General features: G+C 39.0%; 1 protein-coding gene across 35 annotated transcripts in view; it reads right to left on the bottom strand.

Annotated features, from left to right (window-relative positions):
* ABI2 (abl interactor 2) overlaps positions 1-15,573 on the bottom strand; it is a 110,758-nt gene that overhangs the window by 3,346 nt on the left and 91,839 nt on the right. For 22 of the 35 annotated variants that reach the window (XM_045164499.1, XM_045164486.1, XM_045164523.1 and 19 more), the window contains 2 exons: positions 12,527-12,700; positions 207-4,700 (listed from right to left, as the gene is read on the bottom strand). In XM_045164499.1, coding sequence (XP_045020434.1) covers positions 4,525-4,700; positions 12,527-12,700 — 350 coding nt within the window. In that variant the 3' untranslated portion in view covers positions 207-4,524. Of the gene's footprint in view, positions 1-206; positions 4,701-12,526; positions 12,701-15,573 lie in introns of those variants that run through there. The other 13 variants (XM_045164497.1, XM_045164482.1, XM_045164498.1 and 10 more) reach the window with 1 other exon arrangement.

The raw sequence follows: 15,573 nt of genomic DNA, 5'->3' as shown, positions 1-15,573 counted from the left end.
ACTTTTCAGTTCGGTCGCTCAGTCGTGTCCAACTCTTTGCGACCCCATGGACTGCAGCATGCGAGCACTTGTAACTTACACCTGGTGCTAAGGACTCCGGGCTTTCACTGGTATGGCTCAGGTTCACACCCTGGTCAGGGACCTGAGATGCCGCACAGCCCGGCCAGAAAGGTTACTTGCAGAAATACGTTCCCAAGACACTCGGATATACCTTGTAGGATTTTATTTAGGCCAAGTTCTCAGTACACAGCAACAATTAATTCCAAATACAGGTTCAAAATTAAAAAGTGAAATGTCCCCCCAACTTATCTGGAGGTGGTTTAATGGCACACACAAGAAACATTACTGGCAACAGATGCTCCCTCAGGTTTTCCTACATCGTTTTTACTGAAGGCGTCACACCAGCCCTCCCCGCGGGAGCTGTAAGCACAACTGGCCAGATCACAAATTGTTTACATTCTTTTCTGTAAACTTTTGTTAAGAAAAAGATGCATGGACACAAAATATGATAAAAACTGCTTTTCCATAGAATTCTAAAGTTTGCAAAAGACGTTTCCATTTTAATGTGAAAATAAGCTTTTTGTTTGATTTTTTACAAAAAAAAACAAGATATTTAGCAAGGATCATTTATACACAGGCCCTGTCATTTTATTTGTCAATTTTTTTTTTTTTTTAAAGTATGAGATTCTCAAATCGGAACAAAGCTCAGCACAAAATAAACTTAATGAGCGCGTTGCCTCCATTCAAGAACTGTTTTCTAAGGCGCTCTCAGATAAGGCTGTGCTGCTCCTTCCAGTGCTGAGACACTGTACCGTTTTAGGTACATACACCTAATGAAAAAGACCATTTGTACTGAGTGTAGTTTCAAAAGGGTTAAAATGAAGATTACTTTTACTAATTAAGGCTGCACTCAATACACTCCTTTAAACAACACTTTGAATTGTATTAATTGAAACATAGTGTTAACTTTTCAAGTATCTTCCTGAAGACATCAAGTAGAACTTTAAAATAAACATACAACACAATTAAGACAATTGCAGAAAGAATACCAGGCGCTGAGTCAGGGATTCTACTACTGTTGTTAACTAGCTGTTACCTGAAATGAAACATCTAACCTCATCAGTAAAATAAGACTTAACTAAAATTTCTGAAATCTCATCTAGCTCTAAAACTCTTAAGTAAATCATGTGAGGGAAATTATCACCTTAACACTGATCAGGAGTTTCTGGCCAAAGAAGTTCAGAAGCAAACAGATGAGAAGTGATGCAGATCCCCATTCTTTTCCAAGATGTGTCAACCACCTGCTAGCTCCTCCATCAAAGCCTTTTCAAAGAGAGAGGTGGCCTTCAGGTCATGCCATGCTCTCTCCACAGAGGAAGAAAGGTAGTTAAAGAAAAAGTACCAGTTCTTAGTGCAGAATGGTCACCTGCTAAAAGAAAGGGAGCATAAAAGGATAAAAGCACACTACTATCGTTTTCATGCCTCTCAGAAAAATCTTAGTGATCATGAGATTGCCGAAAAGCACAGCTACATTAGAGACCACTGTGAAGACACAAAAGTCTCTCTGGCTGGGTAATAAACAGCAACAGGAGGGGAAAAGGAAGGATGAAAACATTTCACCAGTGACTCAGGAACACAGCAAAAGTAGCAGGTGTCCCGGAGAAGACAGAAAGCAAGTTGGACCTTAAAGGATTAATATGTATTTCAAACAGGCTCAATCTCTCAAATAGAGATTTTGACATGTTGACAAGATTTTGGTTTTCAATTTATTGCCTAGGTCATAAGGTCAACAAGAAAGTATGCTTTCATTGAAATCCCCATGGCCTGTCCAATAGTAATACTTTTAAAAAGGGAACAACTTTTAAGTCAAATCCCTCCCCCCGCCCCTTTTTTTTAAAGGCAAAAGGGACTAGACACAAGTCAAAAACACTTCAAGAGGAAATGGACCTCCTCTAGCCCAATAAAATGGTTGCTTACTGGTCAGCAGATTTTATACCTGAATCACCTTTGCCACAATACTATGTACCATGTAAGATTTCTGCACTTGTTTAGAATTCCTACTACCAACCATCTTGTTTATTTAAAAATGGGGTGAACTTACAATAAAACAAATACTACCCTCAGACTATTAATAACATGCAGCCTATGAAATATTAAAAGTCTCCAATGACTTTAAGCCTGGCCCATCATCATTACATAGTATCCTTCCAAAACAATACATAGAATTTAAAACTGTACAAAAAAGGTAAAATATGAAGAAAATCCAACAGGTGTTGTTTTTAAAACAAAAAACTACACACACATTAGTACTAAAAAATATAGGGAAAATCGGCTGACCCATGGATCCCTGTGCTGCAGGTCTTCACTGGAATCTTCTCAGCTCCCCAGTCCAGCAGGGGGTCCCACGGGCAAGCTGACCACCACCAACTGTTTTTTTCTTCACCACCAACTCTTTATGCACAGTTGCCTTCTGGGCTTCTGAAGGTGGGAGCTGTGGGAACTATTTGCTGGATTTTGAGATACCTTCTGCTTTATTAGTCCACTAAGCTTTCTCAGCAAAAAACTATTTAAATAACTTTGAACATCTAATTTCAAAATAGTTCTCCTAGTTACACACCAACACTAGGAAGAGTTTAACCTCTCCAAGTATAGTCTTGGTTGCATCCATAATGAAGCTGAAGGCTCAGAGGACACTCAAGGGCCATTACTTTGAAGGAAGACAGGGAATTGCAGGAAATTAAGGGTATCAAGGTGACCTAACAAAGTATGAAGTGTAATTTACAGTGTAATGGAGGCAAGTTAATGAAAATGAAATGCAGTGTCTGGGAAATCTTTGCTAACTGCAATGTGTGAGGGAAAAAACCTGCAACTTTAAAACAAAAATCTTAAGGATACACTGTATCTGGGTCTCAGTTACATGTGATGAGTTTTGTGCTCTGGTAATAGATTCGTAGGTAGAGTATTAGCTCTGTCTGCACTGTCTGAACTCCCTCACACCTGCTACACTTGCTCACTTTTCAGTCACGTTCCTCACCTGCACTACCATGTTCAAGGCCCATGTCTGAAACATACGCAGCTGCCAGCTCTCACCTTTCACCCAGCACTGGGAAGTCACCTGGCAGAGCCCTCTTCTGGCCAGGTCACTGAGACTAGAAAGGACCCATGGCAGCTTTGGCCTGTGAGCTGGTGCATCATCACAGTATTCACCTGCCAAATAGCCAGGTCTCCTGGATTTTTTTCAATATCTCTTATTACAGAAGAGGTGACTAAAGTCATCTGCCTTCCAAACTCCACTGAATTCAAAGCTGTAATTGTGCAGATAAAAACAAAAACAAAAACAAAAAAAACTCAGATAAGCACTTGGCCTTATACCACTCATCCCACTATTCTTAATCTGAAATATAAGGTTCAGATTCTCACCAAGAGCAGCTACTGCAAAGGCCAATCACACAGAATCAGGGGAATAGTTCTCTTTTCTAAGTGAGTAAACAAATTCAACAGTAGCTAACACTTGCCATTAATAACATTCAGAGAGCACAGGAGCAAGCCTTGTATTCCCAGTGGCTCTCAAGAGAATTGAAAATAACTTAAAAAAAAAAAATTTCATTCCCTAAATAGTGAAAGAAGTAAAGAAATAGTTGGTCTGACCTCTAAGATCCTACTCCTCAAAACAGCACCTAAGGCCAGGGTTTAGGATGCCTCGTGAGCAGGCACTTCCACCGCTCACCTCTCTGGAACCTTAGGAGCCTTCCTGTCTACCTCGGCACGCCCACCTGCGCTCGTGAAACCAGCTGCACCGTCAGCCCTGTGGGTGCACTGCCATCGGCAGCAACGCAGTCTCACGCAGCAGCAGCAGCAGGACCAAACCCCCCTCAGAATGGAGACAAATCGATCTCATAATCTACGAACTGAGAAACATGAAGGGATGCAAGTCAGCTCAACATTAACTTGTTCAGAGCACTCAAGTGCTGAGAAAATGCAGAATTTACAGTGCTGAAGAGGAAATAGGTCATCTGAAACAGTTACAAAAATGGTTATGTATGATACTTAAATATTGGTTCCGCCTCCTCACACAAGTGGAAGAAAGTGTGGGGCTGGGCACGCACTGGGCCACGCGGCTAACCTTTAGCACGGGCACTGCAGATCATCCAGTGCCACAGATTCCGCAGGAGGAGAAATCCCAAGGGTGTACAATATTCCTGAGAAAGATCCCAGATTTTTTTTCTGAATCAGTCTTAACCTGATTTGTTTCACATAGTTACGCCGTTATACCTCTGATATATTCAGAAACCGTCACTTTATTTCAATCCAAACAGCTCAGCATAGTATAAGTGATGGCAGAAAGATCCATTTGTTCAAATTAAGCTTGCTTTTTTGTTTTAATACTGAGGGATAAACCAAAAAAAAAAGGTAGCTTTTGTCATTTGTATCCTTCATTCATTTCACTGGAGGGGAATCCCCAGGGCCTTTTGATAATCTGGGAAGACCTGACTATTCCTGTGAGGGAGACAGCCCTGCTGAGCTTTACTCAGAATAATGCATGATAGACTCCACGTAATTCCCAGGAAAAAGCCCAGTCACTCCATTCATAACTCCCTCATACCAACCATCATCATTCTTCTTGATGACATAAATAATGGCTCCTTCCTGAAAGGACAGCTCATCTTCCTTGTCTTTTGTATAATCATAAATTGCCACAACTAGAGGAGGGAAAAAAAGGATATGAAAAAAGAAGAATAACATTCATAGAAAGGTAGAACCAAGTAATGAATACCCTTTCCGAACTTCTGCAACACATCAAAAACTGACTTTCTCAACACAGGACCCGCCCCTCCACCCAAGTTCATTGTCTAATACCCAGTCTCTACAGTGGAATTCCACATTGAAGTTAGGTTCAAAACTTCATAAATGGCAAAAAGTAGTATTTAGTCAAACTTACTGATCAGTCTATTGAAGAGAGACACACAATCCCAGAATGGGGAAAGATGGCTGTTTCTTCAGTAGAGCTCGTGTTAAAGCGCCATATTATGTAAAAACATGTATCTTTAAACATTGGAATGATACTACAGCAGTGAGATAAACGAGGAGAGGCCAGTGAGAACATGAAATTGAGGGAATAGCAGACTTTTGTCTCTTTTCTCACACTTTTAGAGCGCATGCCTGTTAACTGAGAACAGTGACTGTGTGAATGATGGGCATCTACCATACATATTCTTTCAAAACACATGCTGTATTATGCCACCAATTTAACACCTCCACAGTAACAGACTGAACGTGTTAAGAAAACTGAGATACCTGTGAGCTCTCCTATGATTTTCATTACTTAAATAACTTGTTAACTGGGGCCTTTCAATGATTTCTCGGAAAATCTCTGGTTCTTAAGTATTACATTGTCCTCAATGGTATAGTTAAATTGGGACACCCTGTATTGGGCTTCCCCACTGCCTCGGATGGTAGAGGATCTGCCTGTAATGCAGGAGATCTAAGTTTGATCCCTGGATAGACCAGATCCCCTGGAGAAGAAAATGGCAACCCACCCCAGTATTCTTGCCTGGAGAATTCCATGGACAGAGGAGCCTGCTGGGCAAGAATACCCGAGTGGGTAGCCATTCCCTTTACTAGTCTCCCTCAAACTAAACCTTCTATACAAAGATCTTCTATACCTTTATTGTGCCACTCAGAATTTCACTCAATAAAATCTCTATTTTGAGAAGCATATATTGACTGTTTCTTATGCAGCCTTAATCCTAAACAAATAAGAAACAAACTGAAACAGGGACTTTTGAGACAGTAAAACTTGCTGCAGGTAACTTAAATTTCTGGCCTGCTTTAGTAAAAATTCAACAGCTTTCCTAAATGGAATATCTGCCATTAGAGTGACAGAGGATGCCAGAAAATACTTCAGCAGAAAGTACAAAGAGTTTATGTGTATTTCTCAAAGTATAACCAAACACCTAAACAAATACAATTAAATGACATACAAGGTTAAAGAGAATACAAGATATATAGAGTATTTAGTATTTCCAGTCAACTTAATATTTTTTAACTTTTGTTTTTTTGGATTGATAACATTCCTGATGCTTACAGAAATGTAAATGAAAAGTAATTTAGAGCAAACTACCGCAAATCCTGTTAATTGCACGCCTTCTGAATCTCTCAAACCCATGCTTTTCTCCATCATCACAGTCGGTGCCCTCATCAGCACAGCACCAGGGGCACCTGAAGATTTTCCAAGCAGCATGAGTGACATGATTTTTTAAATCCTGCATCTAAATCTGATCTGCCTAGGACGATACCACCAGTCAAGCATCAGTCATAAAAGTTCTCATTTCCTGTTTATCTTTCTCCTACTTAACAAAACTACAGCGGCGCACTATGCTTACGTACAGAAACACCCTGGGCGCCGGGGGCCGATCAAATTACCAGCGTGGTGCTGAGAAAGAGAATGGCGCCCCAGAATACCCCAGCTTTTCACAAGTGAGGTGGCTCCCATTGCTTTGCTTTCAACGACAGCTAGGGGAGACTTTAATGAGGTTATCAGATGACACATCATACAAAACGTAATTTTTAAAGACAGAACATCAACTGATTTTTGGCAAACAACTCTGAAGGAGTTAAAAGAACTGAGTGACAGTGCTGCATGAAAAATACTTCCATTTGCATCTATTTCTTTATGTGGACAACATTTGCAGCACCACTACCTCCGCTGAGGTCCTAATCTCTTGCTTAGAAAGATACCCAACCTGGTCTTTCCAACGCTTATTTTTCTTTCTTTCTAATGCACTCTACACTATTCAGGTATCTTTTGAAAAAATTAAAATATAAGTACATGGGAACTTATCATTAACCTACGTAAGATCTTCCACAATTTTCCTCTACTATCAGATTTTTTAAAAAGAAAAAAATTCCAAACACCCTCATCCTGGTATTCAAGGCCTCCCAATATTAATTATAACTTACTTCCCTCTGGCACCCTTAGCTCACCCACGCCCTCCTTGCAATTCACCAGGGCCCCAGGCACAGGACATTACTCGCCATGCCCTTTCAACTCAGAGGATTCTCTGACTGGATGGCCCTCCTCTCTCTCTCCTCTGCCTGAGAAACTCGCACTCAGCACTCAGAGCACATCACGCATGCCATGTTCACGGAGGAGCGTTCTGGACTCCTCAGAATGAGAGGCACTATTCATTCTTGGACAATCATTAATGGAGCATCCATTCTGATTTTTAGAGATACAAAGATGAATAAGAGAAGGGACCATCACAAGTCTTGTGAGGACAGAAATGCTATCTGACAAATTATCATACACTGCTTATGCTTCTGCCAAGAAGTTCTGTCACTGAGCTGGAGGAACACATGAACAGATGACTTGATAGGAGAAAAGAAGTAAAATGGGCACTGACAAATAAGTCATTTTGTCACAAATAATTTAACACCAGTAGAAATCGAGCCGACTCAATCCCAGGTCTGTCAGAGTTCAAGCTTAAGACAATGTTAAGAATGTGGGCTCAGGAGTTATGCTGTCAAGTTTAGATCACAGATATACCACTTACCATTTTACAGAACATATTTCACTTTCCTAAGCTGGTTTTTACTCAGCTATATAATGGGTGTTATAATAATGCTAATACCTCAGAGCACTGTTCCATTAAATGAGGCAATGCACATATAATGTGTAGCCCAGGGCCTTGTATGGAGTAAACATTCTATATAAATGTTAGCCCTTTTAATTACTACTAATAACTATTGTGATCTACTATCTCAACACATTTTCTGTTATATAACATTATAAATTATTCTGAACCTCAGTTTTCTAGTTTGCAAAATGGGGAGACTGTCTCATATGTAATAAGTCTTGCATTACCCCAGGCACACAATAAATACAAGAAACTGTATTTTCTCTACGCATGTTCAACCAAGATACTTATATATACAAGTTATCTCCACTTAGGATAAACCTATGCAGTGGTGCTCAACCTTGAAATTATCTGAGGAACTTTAAAAAATTCGGATGCCTGGGTACCCTATCCACAGACTGATTTAATAGGTCTGGAAGTACAGACACATTAAACACTCCCGAGGTGACCCTAAATGCAGGCACAGGTGAGAGCCAGGGCTAAGTCTATGAACTTTGCTAAGTTAGCAAAGTCTATGAATCTAAGTCTAAGATAGCAAAACAAGACATCAGGCAACAGCCTTAACATGCATGCACACTCAAAGAGCAGTCAATCATAAGCTGAACACAGCTGGTTATTTTTGTTTTGCCAGAAAGAGGAAGGAAGAGCTTATCTGATTTTTACATTTTAAAAGATTTGAGCTTAACAAAGATAAACTTTGAAAAATATCAGGCATTTTCTTAAAGAGTTATTTGGACTAAAAATAAACTTACTTTCCTCTCTTACAAGTCTCCCCAGATTTCTGCATATTCACTGAGGAGTAGATTTTTTAACAAGCATATCTTTTCATTATGCTTTCCTCTTAAGGAATCACTGAGCTGGTTTTTCAGAACTGAAAACTGTCATCCCGTTGTCCAGGACAATATTCAAGTCAGCTAACAAGTTTGCAGAGCCTGTCAGTGTCCAAGGCCACACCCTAGAGAGTACCTTGGGCGCTTCTTTTCTTAGAAGCAGCTTTATTAAGATGCAATTTAGACACAAAACACAATCAGTTAAGTGTAAAATTCAGTGAGTTTTGATACATGTATGTACCCAGACACGTGACAAATGAACAGCTCCCACCACAACCATCACACTGGACAATGGTTGTTACCTGAAAGTTTCCTGTGCTCCTGTGCAAATTCCCTCACCTGCCAGGATGTGTGTGTGCTATGTCACTTCAGTCGTGTCTGACTCTCTGCGACCCCATGGAGCCCACCAGGCTCCTCTGTCCATGGGATTCTCCAGGCAAGAATACTGGAGTGGGTTACTATGCCCTCCTCCAGGGGATCTTCCTGACCCAAGGGTTGAACCCACATCTCTTAAGTTTCCTGCATTGGCAGGGGAGTTCTTTATCACCAATGCCACTTGGGAAGCCCAAACCACTCATCTTCTGGATTTCATTTAGAAAGAATCATAAAGCCTGAATCTTCTGTGCCTTGATTCTTTCTTTTTCATAAAGCTTGAGATCCATTTAGACTGTTGTGTGTGTTAGTTGCTCAGCTGTGTTCAACTCTTTGAAACCGATGAACTATAGCCACTAGACTCCTCTGTCTGTGGTATTTTCCAGGCAAGAATACTGGAGTAGGTAGCCATTCCCTTCACCGAGGTATCTTCCTGACCCAGGGATCGAACCCACGTCTCTTAAGTCTCCTGCATCGGTAGGCGGGTTCTTTACCATCAGAGCCAGGAAGAACCAGTAGCTTAATCCTTTCCACTGCTGAACAGTATTCCATTGAATGGATTGATGACCCACAGTTAGCTTATCCATTCACCAGCTGAAAGACACTTGGGTTGTTTCCAGTCTTGACTATGATGAAAAAGCAGCTATGAACATTTGAGTTTAAGTACTTGTGTGACTATACACCTTCGTTCCTCATAAATAAACGTGTAGGAAGGGACTGCCAGATCAGCTGGTAGGTGTATATCTAACTTCATAAGACGCTGCCAACAGTTTTCTAAAGTGGCTGAAATGTTGCACACTTACCAGCAATGTACACTGTACCACCTCCTGTTTCACCACATTTCTCCAACACTTGGCATCACGTTTTTAACTGCAGCCATTCCAGACGGTGTGTTCTGGTGTAGTTTGGTTCACTGTAGCTTTAATTTGCATTTCCCTAATAACTAATGTTGAACATCTTCTCATGTACAATTCATGTATCTTTTCTGATGAAATATTTTCAAACTGTTTTTTCTACAAGTTGTCTCCTGAGGTATTTTGTAAATATTCTTCTCAGTCTATATGGCTGGCCTTGTCATATAACATCATTCTTAACATCAGAGTTAAAAAATAAAAATTTAGTTGAATGAAATTCAATTTATTGACTTTTTTCTTTTAAGCTTCATGGTTTTTAATGTGCTCTCTACAAAAAAATTTTCCTAACCCCAGAACACACAGATTTTCTTCTCTATTTTCCTCTAAAAGTTTTATAGTTTTACATTCCAGCCTAAATAAATTCCGAATTAATTTTTGTGTATGGTGAGGTAATAAGGGTTGAAGTTCATGTTTTACAGATACACATCCAGTTGTTAAAAGCAATATATCTTTTCCCCATTGAATTATCTTGCCCTTTCGTCAAAAATACGTGTGGATCTTTTTCTGGATTCTATTTTCTATTCCACTGTTTTTTATTTCTATACCGATACCACACTGTCCTGATTACTGTAGCTTTACCCTAGAACTCTGAAATCAGGTAGTTTAAATCCTTCAACATTAGTCTTCTTTTTCAAAACTGTTTTTCTGCAAGAATGACTGCTAGAATTTTTACTGGGGTTGCATTCACTTTATACACTAATTTGGCAAAACAGTCTCTTCACAATAATGGTTAAAGAACCTTTATTTCAATTTAAGGCTTTTATTTATCTTCAGTTTTATAGTTTTCATCATACAGGTCTTGCATATATTTTACCAAATTTATCCCTCAGTATTTCATATTTTTTATGTTATTACAGAAGGTATTATTTTGTAAATTTCTATCTCTGTTGCTAGTATATAAAAATGCAACTAATTTTGCAAATCGACTTTGTAGTCTGCCATCTTGCTAAGTTCACTTTTTAGTTCTATGAGCTTTTTTGTAGATTCCTTCCTTAGGATTTTCTACATAAAAGATAATTATCTTCCGTGAATAAATATTATTTGATATTGTTTCATGTATCTGTTGCTGGTTTTGTTTTTTTCCTCTGTGCCTTGTTTTGATAGTTTCTACTGTCATATTGTCAAGGTTGCTGACCTTTTCTTCTAAGTGTCACTTCAGATATAGTATATTTCATCTCCAGAAATTCTATATGGGTTTCTCTTTCTTTTTTTAAAAAAATATATATATTCTACTTTTCTCTCATGTTGTTTTCTTTTCCTTCTTGGATATATGTGGTATTTATAAACTATACCCATGTCTGGTAATTCTAACATCTTGTCACTTCTAGGTCTTTCCTGTTGGCTGGCTTTCCTTTTACGTATGAGTTGTATTTTCCTGTCTTTCTACACGTCTTGTAATTCTTGACTGGATGCTGGTCACTATGAATCTTACTGTCTGGTGCACTGGTCTGTTAAGTCCTTTCAACAGTGCTGGGTTTTGTCCTGGAGCTCAGTTAAGTTACTTGAAATCAGTTTGGATATTTTCAAAGTTTGCATTTAAACTTTTGTTAGGGCAGTCTAGGGCAACCTGGACAGTCTAGTGCTAATTTGACCCCACAAATCAGGGGACACAATTTTGAGGCCTCTTCTCAATGCCTTGTGTATTACAAAGTCTTTCTACTCTCACTGGTTTGGGAGCATGAACTGTTCCCAGGCCTGTTATTTCTAAGACTTTTTCTGCCTATTCCTTTCTGATTGTTCTTTCTCCAATCTTAGGTAGTTTCTTCACATACATGTACAGATCGGTACTCTGTCAAAAGATTCGAGGAGACTCCCTGCAGCTATCCCAGAGCTCTGTCCTTTGTCTTTGTGTAGTTACCTATACTCTGTGGCCTCCCCAAACTCTGATCTCTCTCTTCTCTCCTCAGTGAGACGTCCAGGCTTATTGGGGTTCCACCTCCTTGCACCGTGGCCTGGAAACTACTGCTAGACAGCAAAGCTAGGACAATCAAAGGCTCACACCATGTTTGAGTTCCTCCTTTCTGGGATCACAGTCCACCAATATTTGTTATCCAATGTCTGAAAACTATTATCTTTTATATTTTTTTCCTGGATTCATTCTCAATTGTTTTTAGGAGGAAGGGTAAATCTGATTACTGTTGCTCCATCTCAGCCAGAAGTGGAAATCCACTACTTGTTGATCCAAGCTCCCAGGTGATTCTAATGTGCAGTCAGTTTTGAAACCCACTACGCTAGTGGCTTTAATTTCCTTACCAAAAAATTTCTGAGACAGCACACGTTTTTCCTGAGCTGACCAGTCGTGATGACACCTGGAAGCCTCTGTCCCCAAACTGCCATATGATGGTTAGCTGATACATTCAGAGAACTTTTTATCCAAAGAAATGCCAAACAACTACTTTACAAAGAAACTGAGAAACCATTATTCTCTGGAATAAGGTTTCATATGGACATACTTCTGATATAAGATACCACAAAAGAATGCTTTAAAGCATGGGAGCAGGAATAAAATAATTTGAAAAAAATCAGTCTCTTCCTTAGTCATTCCAGAAAAACCCTATCTTTTAAAAATTTTTGCCTTACAGAAACCATTCATAAAAAGCACGTTCAACAGGAAAAGTTATATAATCATCAACCAAAAAATCAGTCACAGAAATTTTACTAGTGTGACCTTCAATACACTGAACCTTGTAAATGAAATTAATTAAAATACACAGGCTCCTGTATGTACAGAGAGGTTTCTTCCCATTGTTCCAGACATTCCTCTGAAACTTACCCTTTTCCAAGTAAGACCTTGGGGCCCACGGTGGGTCCTCTTCAGCGTAAGGATCACTATACTCAACCACGGCTGCCTCTTCTTCTTCGTAATCTTCTGGAGGCGGCGGTGGTGGTGGGGATTCATCAAAGACTGGCTCTTCCACAGGTGGCGGTGGAGGTGGTGCATCTGAAACTAAGAATGTATCAAGCTGGTACCAAAACTACACATTGTGCAAAGTTCACTGTTTCCTATCCAAGCACCTATGTTCATGGAATATAAACCTAGACCTGAAAATAATAATCTTTTAAAAAAAAATGAGTAGGCAAGAGAAGTGTCCCCACAACTACACTGTGTCAAATCTCCAAGTTGGACTTCCTCCTCCCTTTGGGTCAGTGCTGATGGATGGTGAACAAAGAATAGCCAAAATGATGATTATCATTAACTAAGCTTCTGGACTCTGTTTATGCTAATACATAATCCATTCTTTCAAAGAAAGATCAGTACAATATAGTTTGGCTTTACATTATATCCGAGGAGGCGTGGTTACCAGAAATATTAGTAATTTAGATATTTTAACCATATTCCCTTTATAACAAATTATAATGAGTCCAGTGAACAAATTTTAATAATCTGCCACATTCCTCTCAATGAATTTCCTTAAAATATTTTTTTTTTAACCAAATTAGTGGGGTGGAAATCACAAACATCTCTGGGTAACTTCATCCGAGAAGATATTTGTGTCTGTTTCATTTTACTTTTATATGTACAGAATTTCAAGTAATTCAGACTAACTTATGACCCAGTGATTTAAAATATCTGAGTTGTGTTCTTAGAGAAATTTGCTTCCACAGTTCAGGTATCAGAATGCAGTAATGTCTAAAAGATCATCTCCAAACTCTGGGAACCCAAGGCTTTCAAAATGCTGAGTACATATTTGAGCTTAGCTTAACAAAATAAACCGAATGAAGCTGCATTTATTCATCAGCGGTCCAATTTTAATGAACAGTATTAATGCTTATTTATGAAATACCAGTTCTATTTCCATGAAATTCTCTGAGCAATCGTCTTTATTTTCTCTCTTTTATCTAAGCTGAGGGATTGAATTAAATGGATTTTAAGTCAAATGGATTTTAAAATATGAGGATCAGCCATACCCACATCATACTCTGTTGTGTTCCAGTATTCTTCCAATCTGCAGTGCCACTCTGAACTCATGACCTGTCTACATTATGAATCTCAAAACTTTCTTTACTCAGTAAAAATAATCATGTTAGTTCTAATGGGATTTTTAGTAAATAAAAAATATAGATACATGATTTTTGCATATACTTTATGGACAAATTACATGTCGTTATGGTAAGAATCAATAGTATATCCTAGTTGCATTTATAAGGTAAGGTGATTAAACAAATGCACAGAAACAAGGATCCAAAGAACTTTGCCTTTCAAAACAATCACCTTGAGAAATTATACCAGAAAATTACTCAAAGATGCTGCCACTGCTCCTTTTTTCTTAAAACTGCCTCAGAGTCAGTGTAATAAAACTAACATAAGCTACTATCTTTTAGTTAAAATATTCCAATTACTCAGCACTTCATAATACATTATTCATTTAATCTTTACTTTAATCTTTACCTTGGGAGATGGTGTTTTTAATCTTCATTTTATAGATGTGGAATCTGGCTTTCCAAGATTAAGTAAGTACTCCTACAGTAAGTAGAAGAGCAGGAATTTGAACTCCAATGCCTCTTATCTTAAAAGCTACACTATGATGAGATCAATTCAATAACTTTAAATTCATGTTTCATTATTCATTCAGAAACATCAACTGTAAGCCTACTATGGCCAGCTATTATGCTCAGCACTGAGAATACAGCAGTGAGCAACAGTCATGGAGACATGGACAACCAATCTTCCGTTTGCAGTTAAGTGCAGTCAGCGCTTCAGGGCATCATGGGAAACAGCACTAGACCAAATCTCTTACGTGGGTCAGGAAAGGCTTCCTGGAACCTGAAGGATGAGGAAAAGTTAATGGCCTAAGATGGGGGTAGATATTTCATGTCAGATGTAACAGAAACAAAGGTAAGAAAGCAGGAACCCTTCAAAAGAGCTGATCAAAGATCAGTAGAAAGAGGCCTGAGGAAGCTGAGGAGTACTAAGCAGAAAGGGCCTTATAATAGTCTGACCTCTCTCCAAAGAGCAATGGGAGCCAGAGAAAGGTTTAAGAACAAGATTACAGCTGTACTACTTAGCCCAGTATAACTGGTTCCAAATAATTCCAGGCTTCTTCCAAACATCAAACTTAATATAAATATCTGCTACCAGAGAGTATCTTCAAAATAATGTACTTGAAAGCTATAAAGATAATTCCAAAAGATAGGTATATATCTTTCCAAGGTGAATGTTTTGAAGAAGACAACATTCATTTGAATGTCTAAGTCGCTATGTCTATAAAATCAGTCCGGGCTCACCTTATATACAGAGTTTCTTGTTTGTATACATTTTGTAGGTGAGAAAATGTATACAACTATGGAAAGAAATGAGAAAAGATCATCCTAAAAGGTATTCACACTGTGGGAAGTATTGGAGGCGCTCATGGGTACCATCCAATAAACAGAAGTAAAACAGACTATTTTCAGAAATTAGCAAACAGAGATGCAAAGGTACCCGAAAGAGAACTGAGCCCTCAGGCCAATACGACTGGATTATAACCAGTTAAAATACAAGAAAGAAATGTATCGATAAAAAGGGGGCATTTATTTAGCTGTGGAAGCACACACACAAAAAAGGAACTAAAAGTGTCTGCTACGTGTCAGATGCTTTTCTAAATGCCAGTGAAGAAAACAAGCAAAAATCCCTGCTCTCATAGAGCTTCCATTCTAGCACTGGCGATGCTCGTTTCCAAAGGAGCAGGAGTCTTAAGCAACAGAATGCCAGTATTTCTGCCCCACTGGTGAGGCCATCCCTGTTATGAGATGTAGGCACTGGGCTACATCAGCCTGATGACATTATCTCTTTTATGAGTGTGATTCCCCTAGTTCAGATTTCACACCCATCGTGCAACC

This window comes from Bubalus bubalis, chromosome 2 (assembly GCF_019923935.1).
Source record: "Bubalus bubalis isolate 160015118507 breed Murrah chromosome 2, NDDB_SH_1, whole genome shotgun sequence".
In the NCBI taxonomy this organism is placed as follows: domain Eukaryota; kingdom Metazoa; phylum Chordata; class Mammalia; order Artiodactyla; family Bovidae; genus Bubalus; species Bubalus bubalis.
The sequence above is the reverse complement of the archived record's forward strand: the minus strand, read 5'-3'. Positions and strand labels throughout refer to the sequence as shown.